The sequence below is a fragment of the Pristiophorus japonicus genome, chromosome 1, assembly GCF_044704955.1.
Source record: "Pristiophorus japonicus isolate sPriJap1 chromosome 1, sPriJap1.hap1, whole genome shotgun sequence".
In the NCBI taxonomy this organism is placed as follows: domain Eukaryota; kingdom Metazoa; phylum Chordata; class Chondrichthyes; family Pristiophoridae; genus Pristiophorus; species Pristiophorus japonicus.
In genome coordinates, this window is record NC_091977.1 from 334,993,203 (window position 1) to 335,018,947 (window position 25,745).

The window sequence follows — 25,745 nt, forward strand, 5'->3', positions numbered from 1 at the left end:
CAAAATGGAAAAGAACAAGAAAGCAGCCCAACAGTCATCTTCCCTCTCGATCATTTCCAACAATTTTGAATCTATGAACTCCAGTTATTAACCCACTCGCAGGAGGGAATATTGTTTCTCTATTTACTCTATCAAACATTTCTTAATTTGGAAAACCTCTATAAGGTCACCTCTTAACCTTCAAGGGAAACAGTCCTAACTTTTCTACCTTTTAATAATTGAAGTCCCTCATCTCTGGTAATGCACTGGTAAAACCTCCTCTGTACCCTTTCCAATGCCTTTACATCTTTCTTGAAGTGTGGTGCCCAGAATAGTCCACAATACTCCAGCTGAGGCGTAACCAGTGGTTTATAATTTTCTACCATGATCTCTTTGCTTTTATATTGGCCTAGAAATCCTGTCGGCTGCTTCCCGCAGGAGATCCAGTAAAAAAGTTTTAAAAGATGCGCACTTACCTGAACCTGCTGTGCGCCCACGAGAGATCCCCGTCCTGAGGCCTCCACTTATTGCGTGTTGGAGTGTGTGCACGTCAGGACTGTCATGTATGTATGCTTGGGGTTACTAGCCACCAGGTGGCGCCACTGTTGGAGGTCAGTGGGCTGTACGCACGTGTGTGTGGCCCAGGTAGAAAAGGCAAGCCATCATGTAATGTAATCACTTTGGGCCCTAATAAAGCAGAGCCAGGATAGTACCTGTGTTAGTTTACAGTATTCAGTCTATCGAGTTATTACATACATATGTTTGGCGACGAGGTAACTTAAGAACCCTCGCATGCAAAATTGAGCACAATTGGAATTCTGGAGAGATTCGTGGAAGGAGAGGACTGGGCAGATTTTGTAGCTCGCCTGGACCAGTACTTCGTGGCGAACAAACTGGAGGAACCCACTGACGCAGTTAGGCGCAGGGCGGTCGTCCTCACAGTTTGCGGTCCGAAAATCTATGGACTCATAAAGAATCTTCTCTCGCCTGCAAGTCCAACGGACAAGGACTATGAGGAATTGTGTGTTCTGGTACGTGACCATCTCAAACCAGAAGAAGGCATCATCATCTCATGATATCGATTCTACACGTATACTCGTTCTGAGGGCTAGGATGTGTTGGAATTCGTTGCCGACTTAAGACGTCTAGCTGGACCGTGTAAGTTCGAAAACGCTTTGGGAGACATGCTGCGGGACTTCTTTGTCATTGGCATCAACCACGAGGTGATCCTGTGTAAGCTACTGGTGGCGGAGAAGCTGGATTTAAGCAAGGCCATCATGATTGCCCAGGCATGCATGATGACGGACAAAAAACAGATATCATCGAAAAATCGGAACTCGGCAAGTACTGTAAACAAGATTGTATCGTCGGTTGGCAGAGCTGTATGTGGCAGTGCCTACTCGACTGCGTATGCGAAACCTGTGGCTGCCCAAAGTCCACCAATGGGAATGAATCCGATTTTACCATGTTGGTGTTGTGGGGGCAATCATCAGCCTCATCAGTGCTGGTTTAAACAGTACATTTGTAAAGGCTGTTCGAGACTGGGGCATCTCCAGCGCATGTGTCCGCAACTGAGCAAGCGTGCTGCGACACACTGCTTGGAGGATGATGACCAGTATAGCATAGATTTGGATATTCAATCCGAGATACCAGAGGAGGGATTGTATGGACTGTATTCATTCCTAACAGAGAGCCAACCGATAATGATTAATGTGAAACTTAATGGTGTGCCAGTACCGATGGAATTGGACACGGGTGCGAGTCAATCAATAATGAGCCAGAGGACATTCGACAAGCTGTGGGATACTAAGGCTGTGAGGCCTAAGCTGAGTCCAGTCAATTCCAAGTTGCGTACGTACACTAAAGAACTCATAACGGTGATTGGCAGTGCAGTAGTCAAGGTGTCGTATGACGGTGCAGTTCATGATTTACCGTTATGGATTGTTCCGGGCAATGGTCCAACGCTGTTCGACTGGAATTGTCTAGAAAAAATCAAATGTAATTGGAATGATATCTAAGCATTGTCGTCAGAGGATGATACTCCATGTGCTCAATTGCTGAGCAAGTTCCCCTTGCTGTTGGAACCAGGCATCGGCAATTTCACAGGAGCCAAAGTGCAGGTCCACATGGACTCAGATGCAAGACCCGTCCATCATAAAGCTTGGGCGGTTCCGTACATGATGAGGGAGAAGATCGAAATCGAACTGGACAGACTCCAGCGTGAAGGAGTCATATCACCAGTCGAATTTAATGAATGGGCCAGACTTATTGTTCCTGTGTTAAAGAGTAATGGCACTGTCAGGATTTGTGGAGACTACAAGGGTACGGTCAACCGAGTCTCGAAACAGAATCAATACCCGTTACCAAAGGCTGATAACCTGTTTGCAACGCTAGCCGAGGGGAAGTCGTTCACTAAACTGGATCTCATGTCGGCCAACATGACACAGGAGTTGGTTGAGGCGTCGAAGAAACTTACGTGCATCAACACTCATAAAGGCCTCATAGGTTCCTTGCAGTCAGATTCAGGTGAATTTATAATGGGGAACAAAGAAATGGCAGACCAGTTGAACAAATACGTTGGTTCTGTCTTCACGAAGGAAGACACAAATAACCTTCCGGAAGTACTAGGGGACTGAGGGTCCAGTGAGAAGGAGGAACTGAAGGATATCCTTATTAGGCGGGAAATTGTGTTAGGGAAATTGATGGGATTGAAAGCCGATAAATCCCCAGGGCCTGATAGTCTGCATCCCAGAGTACGTAAGGAAGTGGCCCGAGAAATAGTGGATGCATTGATGATCATTTTCGAACAGTCTATCGACTCTGGATCAATTCCTATGGACTGGAGGGTAGCTAATGTAACACCACTTTTTAAAAAAGGAGGGAGAGAAAATGGGTAATTATAGAACAGTTAGCCTGACATCAGTAGTGGGGAAATGTTGGAATCAATTATTAAAGATGAAATAACAGCACATTTGGAAAGCAGTGACAGGATCGGTCCAAGTCAACATGGATTTATGAAAGGAAAATCATGCTTGACAAATCTTCTGGAATTTTTTGAGGATGTAACTAGTAGAGTGGACAAGGGAGAACCAGTGGATGTGGTGTATTTGGACTTTCAAAAGGCTTTTGACAAGATCCCACACAAGAGATTGGTGTGCAAAATTAAAGCACATGATATTGGGGATAATGTACTGACGTGGATAGAGAACTGGTTGGCAGACAGGAAGCAGAGAGTCGGGATAAATGGGTTCTTTTCAGAATGGCAGGCAGTGACTAGTGGAGTGCCGCAGAGCTCAGTGCCTGGACCCCAGCTATTTACAATATACATTAATGATTTGGATGAAGGAATTGAGTGTAATATCTCCAAGTTTGCAGATGACACTAAACTTGGTGGCAGTGTGAGCTGTGAGCAGGACGCGAAGAGGTTGCAGGGTGACTTGAACAGATTAGGTGAGTGGGTAAATGCATGGCAGATGCAGTACAATGTGGATAAATGTGAGGTTATCCACTTTGGGGGCAAAAACACAAAGGCAGAATATTATCTGAATGGCGGCATATTAGGAAAAGGGAGGTGCAACTACACCTGGGTGTCATGGTACATCAGTCATTGAAAGTTGGCATGCAGGTACAGCAGGCGGTGAAGAAGGCAAATGGTATATTGGCCTTCATAGCTAGGGATTTGAGTATAGGAGCAGGGAGGTCTTACTGCAGTTGTACAAGGCTTTGGTGAGGCCTCACCTGGAATATTGTGTTCAGTTTTGGTCTCCTAATCTGAGGAAGGACATAGAAACATAGAAAATAGGTGCAGGAGCAGGCCATTCAGCCCTTCTAGCCTGCACCGCCATTCAATGAGTTCATGGCTGAACATGAAACTTCAGTACCCACTTCCTGCTTTCACGCCATACCCCTTGATCCCCCGAGTAGTAAGGACTTCATCTAACTCCCTTTTGAATATATTTAGTGAATTGGCCTCAACTACTTCCTGTGGTAGAGAATTCCACAGGTTCACCACTCTCTGGGTGAAGAAGTTTCTCCTTATCTCGGTCCTAAATGGCTTACCCCTTATCCTTAGACTGTGACCCCTGGTTCTGGACTTCCCCAACATTGGGAACATTCTTCCTGCATCCAACCTGTCCAAACCCGTCAGAATTTTAAACGTTTCTATGAGGTCCCCTCTCACTCTTCTGAACTCCAGTGAATACAAGCCCAGTTGATCCAGTCTTTCTTGATAGGTCAGTCCCACCATCCCGGGAATCAGTCTGGTGAATCTTCGCTGCACTCCCTCAATAGCAAGTATGTCCTTCCTCAAGTTAGGAGACCAAAACTGTACACAATACTCCAGGTGTGGCCTCACCAAGGCCCTGTACAACTGTAGCAACACCTCCCTGCCCCTGTACTCAAATCCCCTCGCTATGAAGGCCAACATGCCATTTGCTTTCTTAACCGCCTGCTGTACCTGCATGCCAACCTTCAATGACTGATGTACCATGACACCCAGGTCTCGTTGCACCTTCCCTTTTCCTAATCTGTCACCATTCAGATAATAGTCTGTCTCTCTGTTTTTACCACCAAAATGGATAACCTCACATTTATCCACATTATACTTCATCTGCCATGCATTTGCCCACTCACCTAACCTATCCAAGTCACTCTGTAGCCTCATAGCATCCTCCTCGCAGCTCACACTGCCACCCAACTTAGTGTCATCCGCAAATTTGGAGATCCTACATTTAATCCCCTCGTCTAAATCATTAATGTACAATGTAAACAGCTGGGGCCCCAGCACAGAACCCTGCGGTACCCCACTAGTCACTGCCTGCCATTCCGAAAAGTACCCATTTACTCCTACTCTTTGCTTCCTGTCTGACAACCAGTTCTCAATCCACGTCAGCACACTACCCCCAATCCCATGTGCTTTAACTTTGCACATTAATCTCCTGTGTGGGACCTTGTCGAAAGCCTTCTGAAAGTCCAAATATACCACATCAACTGGTACTCCTTTGTCCACTTTATTGGAAACATCCTCAAAAAATTCCAGAAGATTTGTCAAGCATGATCTCCCTTTCACAAATCCATGCTGACTTGGACCTATCATGTCACCATTTTCCAAATGCGCTGCTATGACATCCTTAATAATTGATTCCATCATTTTACCCACTACTGAGGTCAGGCTGACCGGTCTATAATTCCCTGCTTTCTCTCTCCCTCCTTTTTTAAAAAGTGGGGTTACATTGGCTACCCTCCACTCGATAGGAACTGATCCAGAGTCAATGGAATGTTGGAAAATGACTGTCAATGCATCCGCTATTTCCAAGGCCACCTCCTTAAGTACTCTGGGATGCAGTCCATCAGGCCCTGGGGATTTATCGGCCTTCAATCCCATCAATTTCCCCAACACAATTTCCCGACTAATAAAGATTTCCCTCAGTTCCTCCTCCTTAATAGACCCTCTGACCACTTTTATATCCGGAAGGTTGTTTGTGTCCTCCTTAGTGAATACTGAACCAAAGTACTTGTTCAATTGGTCTGCCATTTCTTTGTTCCCCGTTATGACTTCCCCTGATTCTGACTGCAGGGGACCTACGTTTGTCTTTACTAACCTTTTTCTCTTTACATACCTATAGAAACTTTTGCAATCCGCCTTAATGTTCCCTGCAAGCTTCTTCTCGTACTCCATTTTCCCTGCCCTAATCAAACCCTTTGTCCTCCTCTGCTGAGTTCTAAATTTCTCCCAGTCCCCAGGTTCGCTGCTATTTCTGGCCAATTTGTATGCCATTTCCTTGGCTTTAATACTATCCCTGATTTCCCTAGATAGCCACGGTTGAGCCACCTTCCCTTTTTTATTTTTACGCCAGACAGGAATGTACAATTGTTGTAATTCATAGGACGTTCTTGCTATTGAGAGAGTGCAGCGAAGGTTCACCAGACTGATTCCCTGGATGGCTGGACTGACATATGAGGAGAGACTGGATTGACTGGGCCTTTATTCACTGGAGTTTAGAAGGTTGAGAGGGGATCTCATAGAAACATATAAAATTCTGACGGGACTGGACAGGTTAGATGCAAGAAAACTGTTCCCGATGTTGGGGAAGTCCAGGACCAGGGGACACAGTCTAAGGTTAAGGGGTAAGCCATTTAGGACTGAGATGAGGAGAAACTTCTTCACTCAAGAGAGTTGTTAACCTGTGGAATTCTCTGCCACAGAGAGATGTTGATGCCAGTTCATTGGATATATTCAAGAGGGAGTTAGGTATGGCCCTTGCAGCTAAAGGGATCAAGGGGTATGGAGAGAAAGCAGGAGATGGGTACTGAGGTGAATGATCAGCCATGATCTTCTTGAAGGGCCGAATGGCCTACTCCTGCACCTATTTTTCTATGTTTCTAGTCCAGATCAGAGCCAATTCCAGGCCACCAGACATGAGGGAGGCCCAGACAGGAGCTGTATAAAAGACTGGTCACCACACGGTGAAGGCACTCTGAGTTACACTAAAGAGACTAAGGTCACAGCAGTTCAAGCACAGCATTAGGCCTCGTGGAGTTATTCTACAGATAACTAGAGACATGTTACTTTCAGACATTTGTTTGGGCAGGTTATGTATGATGATAAAGATATGTTTAATGAGCTAAGTAACTTTTCTGGGTTAGTTTTTGCTTCTGAAGATTTGCAGACATCGTAGTTGTAAAAGATGCCAGAGCCTCATGCAATTGTTGCTGCCTCTCCAGGATCACTCTCTTTCTTGATGGCCCTCGAGGCTCAACATCTGCATGCAGCTCAGGAGAGCTTGGAGCATCCTGCATCCTCTAGTGAGGTGTCTCCACTGCTGTCCCTGTCAACACCATCTACTCTTGATAACTTCTGAATTGTCAGACACTACGTGACAACTCTACTCTATGGCACAAAGGACTCATCGAGATCTGCTTATCTGCGCTGGTGCTGGGTGTGCTTGGGTCTGTAGATGGTGCACCCTCAGAGACTGAAGGTTCCTCTATGAAGTCTGAGGTCTTCCTCCTCCAGCTGAACAGTGTGGGGGAGGGGGGGGGTGAGGGGCAGTTGATGGACCTGTGGGAGAGTAAAGAGATTAATTAGAAATATTATAAAAGAATGGATAACGTTACCATTACGCACATGATGACATTTCACTGGCTGCTGACGTAGTCACCATATGGGTCACCATGTGGTTGTATGAGATGCGATTCTGTCACCGGGTTGCTGTACTGTGCCACTCTCTCCATCTCCCACCACCAGTGTCTCTCTCTCTCTCTCGATCCTGAAATTTCCAGAGCCACCTCCTCTGCTGCTGTCAGATGTGCAATAACTGGAGGGCCACCTTCGGTTCTCTCCCTCTCCCTGTTGCTATGGGCTGTTTTCTCCTGCAATGAGGGAAAGAAGAGAAGTTTGAATGAAAGTGTTAGAATCCGTGTAAAGAATGGATAGGTTACATCTGTAGAGGGTGACTATGAGGGAGTGGAGTGCCAATGGAAAATGACATCCTTCTGTGGTGTTACTTGCTATGATCGCATTAGGTGAGGGTGAGTGTAAGGGTGGTTAGTTAGATGGGAGTGTAAGTATGTACATAGAGAGAGAGGGATGGGTAGAAGTGCAAGGTATGTTGATGTGAGGAATAATGTGCAAGAGTAGGCTTGGGAAGGCAGAGTGATGGGATTGTGTTGACAAGAACTTCAGGATGAGTGTGAATGTGGCATTGCTCTCACCTTTCCTGGCATCATGAGATCACTGAAGCACTTCTTGCATTGTGTTCCGGTCCTCCTGACCACATCCCTGCTTCACGCCTCCTCAGCATTATTCAGCCAGGCTCTCTTTGATGTTTGTGGAGGTCTCCTTAGCCTGCCATGAGGGATGAGGACCTCCCTGCGTGCTCTGATAGCTTCCACAAGAGTATGCAAGAAAGAATACAAGAACTGTGGTATAGCCCTCTGCCTTTGGCAATCCATGTTTGAAAAGGTTTATCTCTCATCTTTCTTTCACACCTTCCACCCTCCCCTCAAAATCTGCAAGGGAGTTCAGTGCAAGGCTGCATTAAATATGGGCGCTGGAAATGAGTCATTGATGATGTCATCAGACTTGCACAATTTAATAGGGATGGGAAACGTTCATTCCTCTTTCAATTGGGGCCATGAAGTGAAAGTCGCTTGGAGCAGCACGTTGCTCAGAACATCGCGTTTCAGACCCACTACAACGCACACACGCACCGAACGAAAATACCGGCCAAGGCTCTGGTGCTAAATAACATCTTTTCGCACTCATACCGCTTCACTCACCTGCAATTCTCTTACTGATTCTCTCTTGGTACCCAGGTGTCATTTCTGCAAAGGACCATCTCTTCAAACACTCAAGCATGTTCTTTACTCAAAACCACTCTCTCAACTCACTTTACCTGCCACCAGAGTTTCTGTTAGTCATCAAGGACACTTTTTTTTCCATGGACACGGCACCTTCCCCCTCATCATCACGGCATGCATGACTTCATATGAGCAAGTCCCTATGACACTGAAAGGCCTGTAATATTGTCTTCTCCCATTTAAACGAAAAAGGAGCAAACAACCAGTATCACAGAAGGTCAACTAGGAGAAGGCCATCATTGTTGAAAACAGAGTCTGCAGGAAGAAGAGGCATTAGAAGTAAAAGCAGATGGACAGGAACACCTGTAGGTGAGGGTGAGGTTGGAGGCCAGCTGGCAAGAAAAAGTTGCTAAAGGCTGGCCAAGGCTCATCATATGTAGTTTCAGCTTCTTGAACTTTCTTAAAGCATTGCAGTGCTCTTACTCTCTCTTGCTTTTCTTCAAGACCAAATATAATGACCCAGAAATTCCGGCCTCCCGGGTCTGTACGGAGTGTGTACGGACCCAGAAAGGCATCGCAAAAGCCGATTTTCAGTGCACAATGCGCATGCGCTGAAAACCGGCTTTTCTGATCTGTCATGACAGATTGCACTCAGCTTGGGAGCGAGGACATTTGCAAGGGCAAGATTGCGGTATTTACCCATATCTCGCCTAGCAAATGTCCTCAAAACTCTTCCGCCTGATAAAAGCAGGCGCATAGCCTACTTCTACAGGCGTAAGGGTTTTAAAACATACAAAACATTGTAAAATACAATTTTAAAAATACATGTTATTGTTAAAAACCCTCCCCACTACAGTAAATTCATTTTAAACCATAATTACATTTTTTTTTTAAATTAGAAAAATATATATTTTTTAAATACATAAATAACTTTAATTTAAATTAATAAAAATATGTTGTGTATTTTTTCTATTTTTTTATTGTTGATTTTGTGTGTTTTGGGGGCTGTTTCTCATTCATAATAATGGGAACTGCAACTTACGGAGTTCCCATTATTATGAATGAGAACATACTATACCTGATTGGCTGCCCAGAGCCATGTGACTCCAGCTCCAGGCCTGCGCACGTCCCGACGTGCACGCGCTGCAACGCGCAATCAGTGGAGGCCTCAGGACTGGGAACTCGTGTGGGTGCAGCATTTTAAAAAAGTTTTTTACCCGATCGCCCATGGGCCGCAACCGACCGGGATTTCTGGGCCAATTGTGTTCACAGCTGAACAAGCTCTCTGTATTTCACATCATATTGGATACGAGGCCAGCCACTTTAATGGCCACCTAGTCACTTCAAGATCCTGCCACATTCTTCCAACTCCAGCCGAGCATCTTACCTGTGAAGCTTCAGGTTGTCACCGGGTGAGTCACTGAGCACTAGTGTCAATGAGGATCTGGAGTGGAAGAGAGCAAGAATGCCATTCCTCCACAGAAGGGGGTGAACTGACCACCCTTGGCTGAAGAGCCGAAGGCCCAGTCTCCAAAAGAACAATTATTTGGGTGTATTGATCTCGTATGGAGGCCATGGAGATGATTTCCAACACATATGGCTGCAATGATGAATAAGTGGAAGTAGATCACTATCTGCAATACATTACAGGAAATTTCTCAAAACTTGTATAACATCCTGGAAATGGTGGCAGCCTGAGAGATTTCCATTGCATGAAGATGCCAGGAAGAGCTTCTAAAAGCAGTGGTTACTTCCAGAGTGGCAGCTATCAGTGCTTCAATAGATGTCTTGAGTGTCAGTCTGAATGTCACACTTGCTCAGAGCTTCCAAAACCTCATTGGGACTGTATAGTCTGTGATGACAGCAACCAGTCGCACTTCTATGCCTGTAACCAGCACTGGTGGGCAGTAAGGAATGGACACTGTCTATCCAGAGAGTGAGCATATGCTCGCTTCCTTAAGGCCCTCTCCAGTGCAATCACATGAGAGCTTCAGACATGGGTCTGCTTCCATTACTACTGCAAGTGTCAGGCTACCGGAAGCAGCTACCCCGAGATGAGAGTCACCTCAGGTCGCCATGGCGGGTCGTGACCCCGTTGTTGATTTCATCCTGATCCTGAAATTGACTTTGCATTAATGGGGTCTATTAAGGCTGCACTGTGTGTTACCTGGCCCCATTAAATGGTGCAGGGCTGATGACGCCATCACTGACATGTTTTCGGCATGGATGTTTAAAGGAGCCATGGCCACATTGCATTTGAAGGTTCATCTAGGAGTGTGCAGGCACCACACTGCACCATTGGAGTGCTGCAAACATTTCTAGAGATGAATGCACCGAGACAGAGGGCTGCACCCAGGTTCTCCGATGATTCCATCCATATGCTTGTGGAGGGAGTCAGAGCACGCAGGGAAGTCTTCTTCCCTTCTAATGGGCAGAAGACACCTCTCCAGGAGACCAAAAGAGCCTGGCTCCAAATAGCAGAGGAGATAAACAGCAGGGCTGTTGTGAGGAGGACCTGGGTGCAATGCCAGAAACATTTCAATTATCTCATTGGATCAGTAATGGTGAGTACAAAGCCACACTCAAATTCATCCTGCTGCACCTCTCATCACATCCCCATCACTCTGCCTTCCCAACCCTGCTGTTACACATCCTTACTCACACCAACATACCTTTCATGTCCACCCATTTCTCTATTTCTACATACTTATATCCTCATCTTACTAGCCACCTCTCACACTCACCCTCATCCTCATAAATCATACCAACTAACAACACACAAGAAAGCTAATGGCTTTGGCACCCCATTCCATCATAATTTCTCTCTAAAGATGTTACCCATCCATTCCTTACAGTCATTCCATCGCTCTCACTCAACCTTCTTTTCTTTTCCTCCTTGCAGGAGAACAGGGCCCACAAGAAGAGGGAGAGAACTGGAGGGCAACCCTAACGACAGCAGGGGAGGCTGACTTTGAAGTTTCATAAGTCGCCAAGCAGCTGGAGGTGGGAGACAGAGAGAGGGGGATATCTCAGCAACCTGGTGACAGAATTACGCATCATACAGCTACATGACATACATCAGTCACTTAAATAGGAACTGATGTCAGCAGCTACTGAATGGTCATCATGTGCATAATAGTACCTGTACCCATTCTTCATATGACATATCGAACTCATCTCTTTATTCTCCAACAAGTCCATCAAGAACCTGCCCCTCCCCCTCCCCCCCCACAGAAGGAAAAGGAAGACGACTCCACAGGGGAGCCTCTAGCCTCGAAGGGAGCACCGTCATCAGACATGAGCGCACTCAGCACCAACGCAGATATGCACACCTCGATGGGTCACACGCGAAATAGCTTAGTATTGTCACCTGATATTCAACTACTCACAAGTAAGCAAGAGCAGATGGTGGAGACAGGAACAGCAGTGGAGACTCCTCACTGGAGGGCGCAGGACGATCCAAGCTCTGCTCAGCTGCATGCAGACGTTGAGCCTCCAGGCCTTCCAGAAAGATGGCGTATAAGGAGGTGCAGCAAGAAGTGCAGGAGGCTTTGACATGTGTTGTGAGCGCAATGTCTGCAAATGTCCATCTCCAACATGAGCACCACCATGTCGCAAGTGATGGTGACTGCAGTCTCTTCCATGGAAAGGATGGGCAGCTAATGCACCACTCACAGGAGCACATGGTCGGTCAGCTGTGGCTCAGTTGGTAGCGCACTGCTCCTCCTGCGATTGTTCAGGGGCAGACTTGGCCATCGTGATCCTAGGAGGCAAAGGCTCATAGACTTCCTCTCTAGGAGGGATGACAGCGTAGACATGGGTCCTCATGGCCCCACTGATGTACAGCAAGGTTGCTCTCCAGCTCCTTGCTAGCAGGGCAGTGCAGGTGGCCCATGAGAGGGATGATGGTGAGAGGGCACATGGAAGTGGGGGCTTTTCTCAAAGCACTTACACTAATCCCCTGCCACCCTCTCAGTCAGAGCCCCAGATGCCTCCTAGGATCGCGATGGTCGAGTCTGCCCCTGAACAATCGCAGGAGGAGCAGACTTTGGCGGGGCTATCAGAGGCTCCAAAACCCAGAGGACATCCGCGAGCATCTAAACATTCGCAGCAGGGAAGTGAGCAGGCTGCCTCTACCTCTGCTGAAGCTACAAGGGCAACACCTCGTAGAAGCACATGCAAGAGGAAGATGACACACAAGTAGATTCACAAAGGTAGCCACTTGGGTGTTTTATTCAATGTTTCTGTAAAGTTTCCGTTAGTGTGATGTCACACATAAAAAACGTTACTTTCACCACTTTCCGGTCGTGGACAAATATGGTGTGCATCTTTGGAAGTGGCTTAGTGAGTTGGAGTGAATGGTGAGACATACGTTACCTCCAGCAAAGGTGGTCAGTGTGAAAGGAATGGCTTGATCATTGCAGGGATGCTTTATGGTGTTGCTGTGGGGTCATGCCAACCTGATGCAGCATGTGGCAGCCATATAGGTATACTGCATAAAGTTAAGTAAATCTGCCCATGATGAGCCCATCCCTGGCCTTCCAGGTAGCAATTTGCTCAGGTGCTGGTAGGATCTGGACCTGCTCCTCCACCTCCCCATCTTCCAGCTGATGCTCCTCCTCCTCCTCCTCTGAAGAGGCTCTGTGATGTGCACCTTCTCCTCCTGCAGTGTTGATCCTCGCTGCTGTGCTATGCTGTGCAGGGCACAGCAGTCCACGACAATTCTGGTGTGTACTGAAGGGCTCCTCCAGATCTGTCAAGGCATCTGAAGCACATTGTCAGCATGCCTATTGTCTGTTCTATGACACATCTGGTGGAAATGTGGCTTTCATTATATCTCTCCTGCACCTCAATATTTGGCCGCCTCCAAGGGTGTCATGACTACGTCTTCAGTGGATAGCCTTAGTCTCCAAGCAGCCAGCCAGAAAGTCTGTTTGGAGGAGCAAAGATCTGAGGGAGGTGGACTGGTGCAGGATGAAGAGTCATGGCAGCTGCCAGAGAATTTGGTGCACATATGCATGATGATCTTCCTATGGGTTACACACCTGCTGCACATTGAGGGAGTGGAAGCCCTTGCAGTTGACAGACTCCTAAATGATGGTGGGGTGCCTTGATGGCCATGTGTGTGCAGTCGACAAAGCCCACATCAGCATGGACTGGTTGGGCCGAATGGCCATTTATCCTATGCCCTGCACCCATGGGAAGCCAGTCAGAGCATCAGAAGCAATCAGAGCATCTGAGAGTGTCACCAGTCACAGGTGGCTGAGGTTTCAACCATGTATGGTGCTTGGTTGGCGAGTGAGTGGTGGGACCCAGAGTGCTGTCATCCTGAGGAATGACAACACCTCCTATTTCCGTGGAGTCACTGACTCTCCGACAGGGCTGGGCCTTAGCAACTGGAGCACGATGTCTCCCCACAACTTGCTGGCCTACTTTGGCACTGTCACTTCCCCGTGGGACAGTGGGGAATGCAGAGAGTATGGAAGCAGACATAGATTGCATCACTTGCCCAGGCTGAAGCAAAGCTTGTGCCAGTGATGTGCCCGAGTCTGCGGCGTGATCAAGGGCACACGCCACACACTCTGGAACTCCACTGTCACTTCTACACATCACCAGCCTCTGTGTGTGGGCAATGATGGCCTTGCTGGACTCCTGACTCGCAACGACAATCTGCAACGCTGTCTCCGCAACAGTCGCAATAAGCTTGTCAATGCTCGCTAGGATCTGTCCCCGTGCATCCATAAGCTCACGGTGCCCATAAGCTCACGGTGCATTCCTATGGTTTCCCTGGACATTTCCAGCAGGTCCAGTTCCACATCTGCCTGTCTTTGAGCAGAGTGACTTTGCTGACTCATCCTCCGGAGAGCTGGCCTGCGAGATTCCATCCCGGCACTGCATTGCTGTATGCTACTGGGACCAGGAGCCTCTGACTCCTCAAAACCCAGGAAGTCAGCATCGTCCCCAGATGAACTTAGCCCCGATGGGGCAACTGGTGGGTTGCGATGCTCAGCAGGAGCAATCTCCTCCCCTCCCTCGTCTTCTCCACCATGTCCTGACGTGGAGGTCTCCCCCGAGGGATGCTGTGAGGATTGGTCATCTGGAAGTAGAAAACAACAGAGGAGTGGTTCGCAGCAGGGGAGGGGGCAGGGTGATATGAGAAAGGTAGCATTGTACAGGTTCATTTGAAGGACTGCCGCATCTCCATAATATCTCTCAATGCAGTGTCTTGAGTCGCGCAAGCCATTTACATACCATCACTACCCGAAAGGGGCTCAGCATCGCCCCCAGTAACTGCCCAAGCTGGGACTCTGATTAGGGTCGAGACTCTCTCCATATCAGTCAATGGGATTGGTTATGGCGGACCCCCGCCTATCCGCAGCTGCTCCCTTCTGTTATGGGGGTGTTTGGACTGAAAAGAGAAAAATAGGAAGGGTTCCGACAGGGTTTCTCTGCTGTTGTGGCACATATGCCTACCAGAGCACAATAGGTGATACTGTGTGAATGTTGTTGCTTCCATTCAATCTGTTGGATGTTGCATGTGCTTTGTCAGTATTTGTTCGCAGGTTTGAGGCATCTAACATGGGGGCTGTAAGTGGTCTCTCAGAAAGGCATAGCAGCAGTTGGGGTGTATTGTGAGGGACAATGTGAATGATAGAGTTAATGTGCAGAGATCATTAAAAGCCGATGGGCGCTGAAGTAAGCCTTCATCTTTCTTATACGTTGTGATAGCCATTCCACAGTGTTGAGAGGGACCATATGCATGACAAACTTCACATCATGTGTGAGATTAATGTTAGAGATCATGGAGGCATACATAAATGTAAATGGTACTCACCCTGATGAGCCTCGTAATGTCTTTGAACTTTTTGCGGCACTGTGTGCCCGTCCTGGGCACAGTGTCTGCAGCAGACATCTCCTGCGCTATCTCCTTCCATATTCTCTTAAACACAGGAAGGAGTGGTTTGGATCCCCCAGCAAGATGGAATGAGGCCCATCTCCTCTCCACTGTGTCGACTAAGGCCTCGCTTGCCTCATGGCTGAAGCACCTGGCACGCTGCCTTCCCTCCTGATCCTCCATCTCAGTAGAAGTGGCTGAAGTGGGTCGGTTTTTTTGCACATGCGCACAGGTAAATGCCGTGCTCTGCATTAGCGTTTGCGACTGGAAAAAACAAATTCAATGCGCATGCAAAAAATGGCCAGGAGCTCTAGAATTGTTATTCCCACTCTTTTTCTTTAAGGGCACATGTTTGGCCTGAGCCCTCCAGATCTCCTCCTTGAATGCCCCCACTGTTCCGACACTGATTTACCTACAAGTAGCTGTTTCCGGTCCACTGTGATCAAATCACTTCTCAACTTAGCAAAGTTAGCTTTTCCCCAACTTGGGACTTTTATTCCTGGTCTATCCTTGTCCTTATCCATAACTACCTTGAATCTGACTGAATTATGGTCACTGGCACCCAAGTGCTCTCCCACTGATATCCCTTCCACCTGTCCAGCTTCATTCCCCAAAACTAAATCCAGAACTGCGCCCTCCCGTGTTGGGTTTGTTACATACTGACTAAAAAAGTTCTCTTGAATGCATTTTAGGAATTCCGCATCCTCTATACCCTTCACACTATATTTGTCCCAATCAATATTAGGATAGTTGAAATCCCCTACTATTACTGCCCTATGGTTTTTGGACTTCACAGAAATTTGCCTACATATTTGCTCTTCTAGCTCCCTCCCATTGTTTGGAGGTCTGTGATACATGCCCAGCAGTGTGATCACCCCTTTTTTATTTTTCAGTTCGACCCATATGGCCTCATTTGATGATCCCTCCAACATATCATCCCTCCTCATTGCTGTAATAGTTTCTTTAATCAATACTGTGATGCCCCCCCCCCTTTTACCCCCCCTCTCAATCCTGTCTAAAAATTCTGTAACCCAGAATATTGAGCTGCCAAACCTTCCCCTCTTTCAGACATGTCTCTGTAATGGCTATAGTGTCATACTCCCAAGTGTCTACCTGTGCTCTCAGCTCATTCAACTTATTCGCTATATCCTTGTATTGAAGTATATACCATTTAGCACAGGAAGACCTCCTTGATTACTACTTACGAACCCTTGTTTCCTCTGTCTTACCGATTCATTTTTTACATTCTTGCTTTTCAATTTCAGCTTTACTTCCTTCCCTAATGAATTTGTTCTCAGGTTCGCATCCCCCTGCCAAGCTAGTTTAAACTCTCCCCAACAGCACTAGCAAAAAAACCCACGAGGATATTAGTCCCGGTGCTGTTGAGATGCAACCCGTCCAGTTTGTACAGGTCCCATCTCCCCCAGAATCATTCCCAATACCTCAGGAATTTAATGCCCTCCTTCCTGCACCAACTCTCCAGCCACACATTCATCCTCTCTATCCTTCTATTCTTGTACTCATTCATAGTAACCCGGAGATTACTACCTTTGAAGTCCTATCCTTTAATTTTTCTTCTAGCTCCCTAAATTCTGACTACAGGACATCATCCCTCTTTCTACCTGTGTCATTGGTCCCGATATGGACCATGTCCACTGGCTGTTCACTCTCTCCCCCCCCAAAATGCCCTGCATCCGCTCTGTGACATCTTAAACTCTGGCACCAGGGAGGCACCATACCATCCTGGAGTCACGTCTATGGCTGCAGAAACGCTTCTCCATTCCCCTAACTATTGAATCCCCTACCACTAAAGTTCCTTTATTCTTTGTCCCTCCCCCCTGTGCAGCTGAGCCACTCATGGTGTCTTGGACATTGCTCTGGCTGCATTTCCCAGAGGCACCATTGCCCTCAGAAGAGATTATCGGTTGGAAAGCGAGATGGACTCGGATGGACTCCTGCACTACCTGCCTTGCGTTCTTCCTCCGTCTGGAGGTCACCCACTTCCCCTCTGCTTGCATGCTTTTAAGTTGCGGGTGAGCACTTCCTGAAACATGTTATCCACGTAGCTCTCAGCCTTGCAGATGCACCAAAATGACTCCGGCCGCTGCTCAAGCTCCAAAATGCGGAGCTCGGGTAGTTGAAGCTGGAGACACCTCCTGCACACATGGTTGTCTAGGCTGCGTGAAGCATCCAGGACTTCCCACATGCCGGACATGCACTGCACAGGACTGAGCTGCCCTGCCATCCCTCTAATTAGACTTATCTGTTATTAAAGAGAAAGAGAGATACTTACCAATCAACCAGCCAATCACTTACCTACCCAGATGAGGGCTGTGAGTGGGCAGAGGTCGGAAATGCAGTTTGGAGCCAAATCCAAAATCAGCGGGGCGCAGGGGAGTAACGCACTCGGCAGCGGGAGGCCCGGAGGTCGGCAAAGAGCGGGAGGCCCGGAGATCGGTAAGGAGCGGGAGACCCGGAGGTCGGCGAAGAATGAGAGTCCCGGAGGTCGGCGAGGAGCAAGAGGCCCGGAGGTCGGCGAAGAATGAGAGTCCCGGAGGTCGGCGAGGAGCGGGAGGCCCGGAGGTCGGCGAAGAATGAGAGTCCCGGAGGTCGGCGAGGAGCAAGAGGCCCGGAGGTCGGCGAAGAATGAGAGTCCCGGAGGTCGGCGAGGAGCGGGAGGCCCGGAGGTCGGCGAGGAGCGGGAGGCCCGGAGGTCGGCGAGGAGCGGGAGGCCCGGAGGTCGGCGAAGAATGAGAGTCCCGGAGGTCGGCGAGGAGCGGGAGGCCCGGAGGTTGGCGAAGAATGAGAGTCCCGGAGGTCGGCGAGGAGCGGGAGGCCCGGAGGTCGGCGAAGAATGAGAGTCCCGGAGGTCGGCGAGGAGCAAGAGGCCCGGAGATCAGCGAGGAACGGAAGGCCCGGAGGTTGGCAAGGAGCGAGAGGCCCCGAGGTCCTGCTCCTAATTTGTATGTTCTGATATATCAAACACTGTGTGTGCTCTTTTCAGTTGCTCCTCTTAATCAGATGAGAGTTAGTGAACCAGGTGCACATTAGGACCCTGCATTTAATGAAGATCATGCAGCCTTGCTACAGGCTGATGTGAATGCTATTTTATTTATGACACACTTAGCAAAACATGGACTCTTATTTTGGACATGACGGAATTCAGCTACAAAAATCCCAACTAATCTGAACAAAATGGAGCTCAAAGAAGAAAGGCATATATAGTAGTTAGTGTGAGAGTGATAAATTGAACATATTCTGCTGCCTGAGGAACAGTGTGGGTGAAATGGTTTCTCAGTGAACGCGACGGTAGCGAATCAGCAGCCGTTTTACACTGTGCCCGATCGCAGTGTAAAATGGTCTGCCGATTCGCAATCGCTCGTTTCGCGTTTTTACCAATGACCAATTTCATCCTAGCCTCTCTTTAAACTATTTTAGATTGGTACAAAATTGAGCCTTGTGGGTAAAATGATGGTCCTTAAATTTTGGTCGAGCTCTTCGGCAAACGACAGAAAAAGAGAAAAAAGATGCGCACTTACCTGTTGCTGCTGCGCCCGTTGGAACTTCTGAGCCTGAGGCCTCTCGTGACTGCGCCTAGCAGCGCGTGCACGTGGGGACGTGCGCAGGCCGGGAGCTGGAGACAGCAGCCAATCAGGTGTAGTATAGATTCTCATTCATTAGTAATAGGAGTTCCGTAAGTCCGGAACTCCTATTACTATGAATGAGAACCCTCCTCCCCCCCAAACACCCAAAACACATAAAAATAGAAAATAAACTACATATTTAACATTCATTTTTTAATTAAGCCTTAAAATAAACTTACCGTAATGGGAAGGGTTTTTAACAATAAAATGTGTTTTTATAACTTTATTTTAAAATGTTTTTGTGTATTTTTAAACACTTGCGCCTGTAAAAATAGTCTATATGCCTGCTTTTTCAGGCACAAGATTTTAAAGCACATTTGCGGGGCAAGATATTCGCAAATATCGGAAATCTTGCCCTGCAAGCGTCCTCGCTCCCGAGATATGGAGGAACTGTCAAGCCAGAAACTTGACAGATCGGAAAAGCCGGTTTTCAGCAAATGCGCATTGCGCGCTGAAAACCGGCTTTTCCGAATACTTCCCAGGTCCGTAAAAACTTTGTACGGACCCGGGATATCGGAATTTCAGGGCCGATGTTTTCTCCATTTTCATGGCATGGATATGTGTGGCACTCTGTCATGAATTGCAGAATATTTTGGCAGTTGCACCTCTTAAATGGTAATTTAGGTACTTAAGAAGTTTTAAAGTAGTATTATTATAACAAGCAATTGCTAAAAATGAATTCATGTTTCACTAAATGACCGGCAGGAAAATTACATCACCCACCATTTTGAATGGCATTCATTAAGTTCTACAAAAAATTGCCTATGTAACCCTTTTTCGCAAAAGCAGGAAATTATAGCCTAAGTGTCTTACCAGACAAGGAGCTTCCTGAAGACTGTAAAGAAGTTGCAGAATGAAATGCAGGTGTCATAATGGTGGCAATAGGCTTGCGTGCAGACTGGACGATAGTCTTTCGAAAGTTGTCCTTTGCTTGCGTGAACATCGCTTTAGTTTGGGTAACGGAAGCCTACAGAGCCAAATTTGTGACTTGTGATAATTATTTAGAACATTATGCTCAGAAGCAAGTTTATAACTGGTTGTGCATTTGGTTAGCAAAACATGTACTCATCTAAGGTCACAGCAGGAACTCAATAGAGCTATGAGCAACATGGACATGTAATGAGAATATGTATCCTTGCTTTCTGCTTGTGAATGCTAAAAATTCTTTGCACTCCTCCCAATAATAAATCCTTTGCTCCATTCCACTGTTAGGAGATTTTTCACATCCCTTCTCCTTTCTATCTGTCAACAATAAAATTATTGGTGTTTTTTCAACGATATTAACCCTGGGGCAGATGTGAACTGCTTTATACAATTACATTGCCATCAATGTAAAAGGATTGATTTATATAGATAGTCACACTCTCATATTATGAAAACAACGATCATAAGGATTTAATAAATAACCTACACTACATGGGAATATATATTTTATTATGGCTTCGAATTTCCTCAGTGCCAGTAAACTTCTTGGGGTGCAATTCCAGCGGAGAAGAACTGGAGGAGCCTGTTGAGAATTGGAGTGGGTCTAGTAAAGCTGGGTCTCCATCTCAAGGATCATCACATCGAAATTCTGCTTGGGGCAAGAATGGGCAGAAAATAGGAGGTGGGTTTAGGGTTAGGATCCGATTAGAGAGGGTACAGAGGAAATTTACAAGGATTTTGCCTGGACTGAAGAATTTTAGCTATGAGGAAAGATTGGATAGGCTGGGTTTGTTTTCTTTGGAACAGAGGAGGCTGAGGGGAGATCTTATTGAAGTGTATAAATCATGAGAGAGTGGATAGGAAGGACCTATTTCCCTTAGCAGAGAGGTCAACAACCAGGGGGCAAAGTTTTAAAGTAATTGGTAGGAGGTTTAGAGGGGATTTCAGGGAAAATTTCTTCACGCAGAGGGTGGTGGGGGTATGGAACTCACTGCCTGAAAGGGTGGTAGAGGCAGAAACCCTTACCACATTTAAAAAGTACTTGGATGTGCAGGATTCACAAAATTCTGGGACCCCTACTCAATGGACATGTGTCTGGAATTTAAAAGGGCACTTGTGTTAGACTTTTGGAGGAGAAATGTGGACAGAAATATCTCACTATTAAGTGCCTTTGGACTAAACTAGGGCCTTTTAGATTGAGTTTGGACATTTTAAATTGTATGCTGGGTCTGCATAGGGCTGCTAACCCACCTGGGAGGCAGGCCCCAGGGAGACATTAGCAGTCTAACAAAAGCCCATTTATCAGGGACCTAGATACATACATATTTTTAATAGTTCTTAAAACGGCTATACAGAAAAACCCTGGCATCAGCATGGACAGTATCAAGACCTGATTACATTCGAACAGCACCATTCGAAAACTCCATCAACACCTTTGGAAATCTTGTATCATGCTAATGCTCAATTAGCCCACTAAAATTCTCACAAAGGGATCACATTAGAGTTGATCAGCTTGCCAAAATCACACAAAAGCAGTCATCAAAAATCAGTTGTGCACTCAGGTATAACTGGGGGCCTTGGTGGTGACTTTTGGGCTGAGGAAACACCTTTTGAAGAAATGGACCCGAGGCTATTTTGGAAAAGCACTTGGACTCTGGGCACTTGGACTCTGGGCTCTTTGACTCTGGCTTTGAAACATCTAACTTGCCACACGAGGTTACAGCAACGCAACAAGAAGAACCTAAGAAAAAGCCTCGGAGTCACTGAAAAACCAACAATCATCCAGCGCTGACTCAAGGAAAAATCTTATTTACTATCAAAACGTCGACCAGTGCTAATACCGAAGACACTGCAACCAGCCAAAGAATCCACAAAATTGAGGATTCCTGGTCAGCTACGCAAGCAGCAGCAGAGCCTGATGTGATGCCACATGAGTAAAGTATACACCATTGTGTGATGTAAAGTCAATAGATGCCACATCCACTCATATCTGACCAATATTATGATAAATCAATCATAAAAGTCTTCTCTAAATAATGATGTCCTCATGAGAATCATTGCAATGCAAAATTTGGTGATGGTCATGAAATGTGATGTCTGTGATGATCTTGACAGCAGTGTTGCTTTTGTCGTGCATATGCTGTGTGTAGCGCTGGACTCACCTTGTGACCCTAGCACCCCTTTCTCCTCTAATAACCTAATTTGTGTTTTGCAGCTCAGCCAGCAGCGTGGCTCCAGGCAAGAACACCGAGCCTAGAAGGCGGGGGCGCGGAGACGGACTCGCCGGACTCTTCTCCATCTGGTGCTGAGGACCACCGATTCTCGCCCGTGCATCTGCTGGGTCCCTTCTCAATGGATGACAGTGCTGACTTTAAGAAGCCTGCATCCCCAACCTCCATAATCCATTCGACACCGATGTCATCTAGTGCTCCTGCCGCCATTCCCACATCCACTGTGGATGTACCGGGCACAAGCACCTTGCCACAGGGCACCCCAGGTGTCTCCAGGATGGTGCCGAGCAAGCAGAGGTTGGTTCAACGCGGCAGGTCTGCTCCATAAGCGGCAGATCTGAGCGGGGACATGATACACTTGTCCAGGAGGAGTGTTGACATAGGTCAGCAGATCCAACAGACAATGGGGGGTATATCCTTCCAGCTGGCCAGCATGTCCGCCACCATAACAGAGTATGTGTCACGGATGGCAGAGGCCCTGGAACTGATTGCCAGGAACACTGGTGGCAGAGACCTCTCAGTGGTCCCGGAGCGTGGCACTGTACCTCAAAGTGCCGCACCTCCATTGCCAACGACACATGAGAGGCAGGAGGAATATCTTGCTTCTGGCCCGGAGGACATTTCTACCTCGGGACCATCCTCTCCCATATCCATCCAAGCAGGGTTCTGCCGTCATCCCCCCCCGCCCCCGCAATGAGGAATTCCTCGGCCAGCGGCTTGGAGTCAGGAGGGGAAGAGGTGGGGAAGAGAAGCGGCGGGGGAAAGGAAAGTGAGGTGAATGGCCGCAGGTGTTGTCTTGGGCCTATTTTTATGTTGTTGGTGCTATTTTGGTGGGAGAGTTGGGGGAAGGGGCGAGGGGGCTACCTCGCTGGTTTGCGTTTGTGTTCTGTGTTGCTGGAAATGGTGACTAATCGAATAATATAAATGTGATAAATTTGTTGTGGGGTAGGGTGGGATGTTTTTTACAGTTATAATTATGATTTCAAACAAATGGTCGGATTAAATGTTTTTTATTTAACATAACCTTGTTGCGCATTGTCTCAGATAGCTGCACCGTTACACACTGTTGATTCCTTAACATGAAAGGGTGTAATTACACTTAACTTGAATCAATTTAAACTTTAACTGTCACCAAGGTGATGCACACCATTGATGTATGACCTGCACACACAGCAGCATTGCAGTTTTGTAAATAACAACAACGTTCTTTCAAGCAAAGCACTCATTTATGAGCTGCTGGCGTAAGAGTCTTGCAGCTATGTAGCCACCACGGGCCCTTTCCTGCGGTTTAGAGGGGGGCGGGGGCATGGCTTCTGTAAAGTCCTGACCCTGCAGTACAGACTTACGACGAGGCACATACTGAAGTCAAGGTCACTCAGGACCTGCACCTTTATTTCACAGCTCTGGAATGCCTCACTTGCCTGAGACCTGCCTTTATATACCTGTGTGGAACAGGTATGCAGTGTCTCCTGCAAGTGCACCCGTGGTGATAAGGTATGCTTGTGGTTACAGGTCATATCTAGTTACAGTCATGTATAGCGTGGTAAGATACAGTTATGTACAGTAGTATGAGATACATGACATCACCCTCTCCCAAGGTCTTATTGTCTTTATAGATTCAGTCTCTCAGGTGGTCTATGCTCTCGCGTGGAGCATCTTAGTTGTGGTTCAGTTGTTTGCCTTGGTGCCTGTTTCTCTTTCGGTGTGATTGCTGGTATCTCGCCTGGACTGTCTGTTTCGTTCAGTGTGATTGTTGGTATCTCGCCTGGGCTGTCTGTTAAGATTGCCCTTTTCTCAGGTTGTTCCCTCTGTCTGTCCACCAGGTGTGGTGTGAGTTCCACGTTGTAGTCTGCCTCTGATTCTGCAGTGCTGTTGGTGAATCTACTTTTTACTTGGTCTACATGCCTCCGGCAGGTTTGGCCATTGTCCATTTGTATAACCAGTAGCCTGTTTCCTTCCTTGCCTGTTACTGCCCCTGCAAGCCATTTGGGACCCCTGCCATAGTTTAACACAAACAATTTGTCCCCTATCTCATTCCACCTCCCCCTCGAATTTCGGTCATGGTACTCAGTTAGCTTCCGGCGCTTTGCCTCAACAATTTCATGCATGTCTGGGAGGATTAATGAGAGCCTTGTCTTTAAGGTCCGTTTCATCAATAGTTGCGTGGGGGGAATCCCAGTCAATGAATGCGGACGAGATCTGTATGCCAGCAGCAGTCGTGACAGGCGGCTCTGCAGCGTGGGACCTTGGATTTTAAGCATGCCTTGTTTAATGATTTGCACTGCTCGGAGGCCAGCTTGAACGGTGCCGTCTTAACGCGATTTATGCCATGGTCACTCATAAAATCTTGGAATTCTGCGCTGGTAAAGCACGGACCATTATCACTGACCAATATGTCAGGAATTCCGTGCATTGCAAACATGGTTCTAAGGCTCTCCACAGTGGTTGAGGTGGTGCTCGAATTTAAAATGGTGCATTCGATCCACTTTGAAAATGCATCGACCACTACGAGGAACATTTTGCCCATGAATGGGCCCGCATAGTCTACGTGCACCCGCGACCACGGTTTGGTGAGCCAGGGCCAGGGGCTCAGGGGGGCCTCCCTGGGGGCATTACTGAGTTGGGTACAAATAGTGCACCGTCGGACGCAGAGCTCCAAGTCCGCGTCAATGCCAGGCCACCAGACGTGGGATCTGGCTATGGCCTTCATGAGAACGATCCCCAGGTGCTCGCGGTGGAGCTCCTGGACAAACGCCTCTCTGCCTTGCAAAGGCATAACTACTCGGCTGCCCCACATCAGGCAGTCTGCCTGTAGTGATAGTTCATGCATGCGCCTATGGAAAGGTTTGATCTCCTCAGGGCAGGCATCGCGAGCCTCTGCCCAGTCACCAGTTAAAACACATCTTTTGACTAAGGACAACGTGGGATCGATGGCTGTCCAGGCTCTGATTTGGCGAGCCGTCATGGGCGAACCTGTAGACTCAAAGGCATTGATTGCCATGACCATCTCACAGTCCTGTTCGTCGGACCCTTCCGTGGTCGCCAGGGGTAGCCTGCTAAGCACGTCGGCACAGTTGTCTGTGCCTGGTCTGTGCCTTATTGTGTAGTCGTAAGACACCAGCATGAGTGCCCACCGTTGAATGCGCGCCGAGGCGTTGGCGTTTATTGCCTTGCTCTTGGATAGCAGGGACGTGAGGGATTTGTGGTTGGTTTCTAACGCGAACTTGCCACCGAAAAGGTATTGGTGCATCTTTTTGACACCGTACATGCACGCGAGCGCCTCTTTCTCCACCATACCGTACCCGCGCTCCGCCCGTGAAAGTGACCTGGAGGCATAAGCAATGGGTTGTAATTTACCCGCACCATTGACATGCTGTAAAACGCACCTGACCCCGTACGCTGACGCATCACATGTATGAACTAGCTTTTTACCTGGGTCAAAAAAGTCAAAACACTGTTGGAACATAGAAGGTTGCGTGCCTTATTGAAGGCGTGTTCTTGGGCGTCCCCCCAAAACCAATCGCACCCCTTTCTGAGTAGCACATGGAGAGGCTCCAGCAGCGTGCTTAAGTTCTGCATAAAGTTCCCAAAGTAATTGAGTAGCCCGAGAAAGGCACGCAGTTCCGAGACATTCCGGGGCCTGGGTGCCAGATGAATTGTTTCGGTTTTGGATTCTGTTGGGTGGATTCCATCAGCGGCAATCCTTCTGCCCAAAAATTCAACCTCGGGCGCGAGAAACAGACACTTGGATTTCTTAACTCTTAGGCCTAC

At 47.6% G+C, this 25,745-nt stretch overlaps 1 protein-coding gene across 1 annotated transcript in view; it reads right to left on the minus strand.

The window, feature by feature from the left end:
• The window catches only part of LOC139264685 (regulator of G-protein signaling 22-like), a 425,112-nt gene that overhangs the window by 327,917 nt on the left and 71,450 nt on the right, over positions 1–25,745 (minus strand). Inside the window, exons 5-7 of the mRNA XM_070881635.1 lie at positions 19,633–19,786; positions 14,048–14,377; positions 12,861–13,033 (exon numbers count right to left, since the gene is read on the minus strand). Of these exons, the coding sequence (XP_070737736.1) occupies positions 12,861–13,033; positions 14,048–14,377; positions 19,633–19,786 (657 nt within the window). The remainder of the gene's footprint in view (positions 1–12,860; positions 13,034–14,047; positions 14,378–19,632; positions 19,787–25,745) is intronic.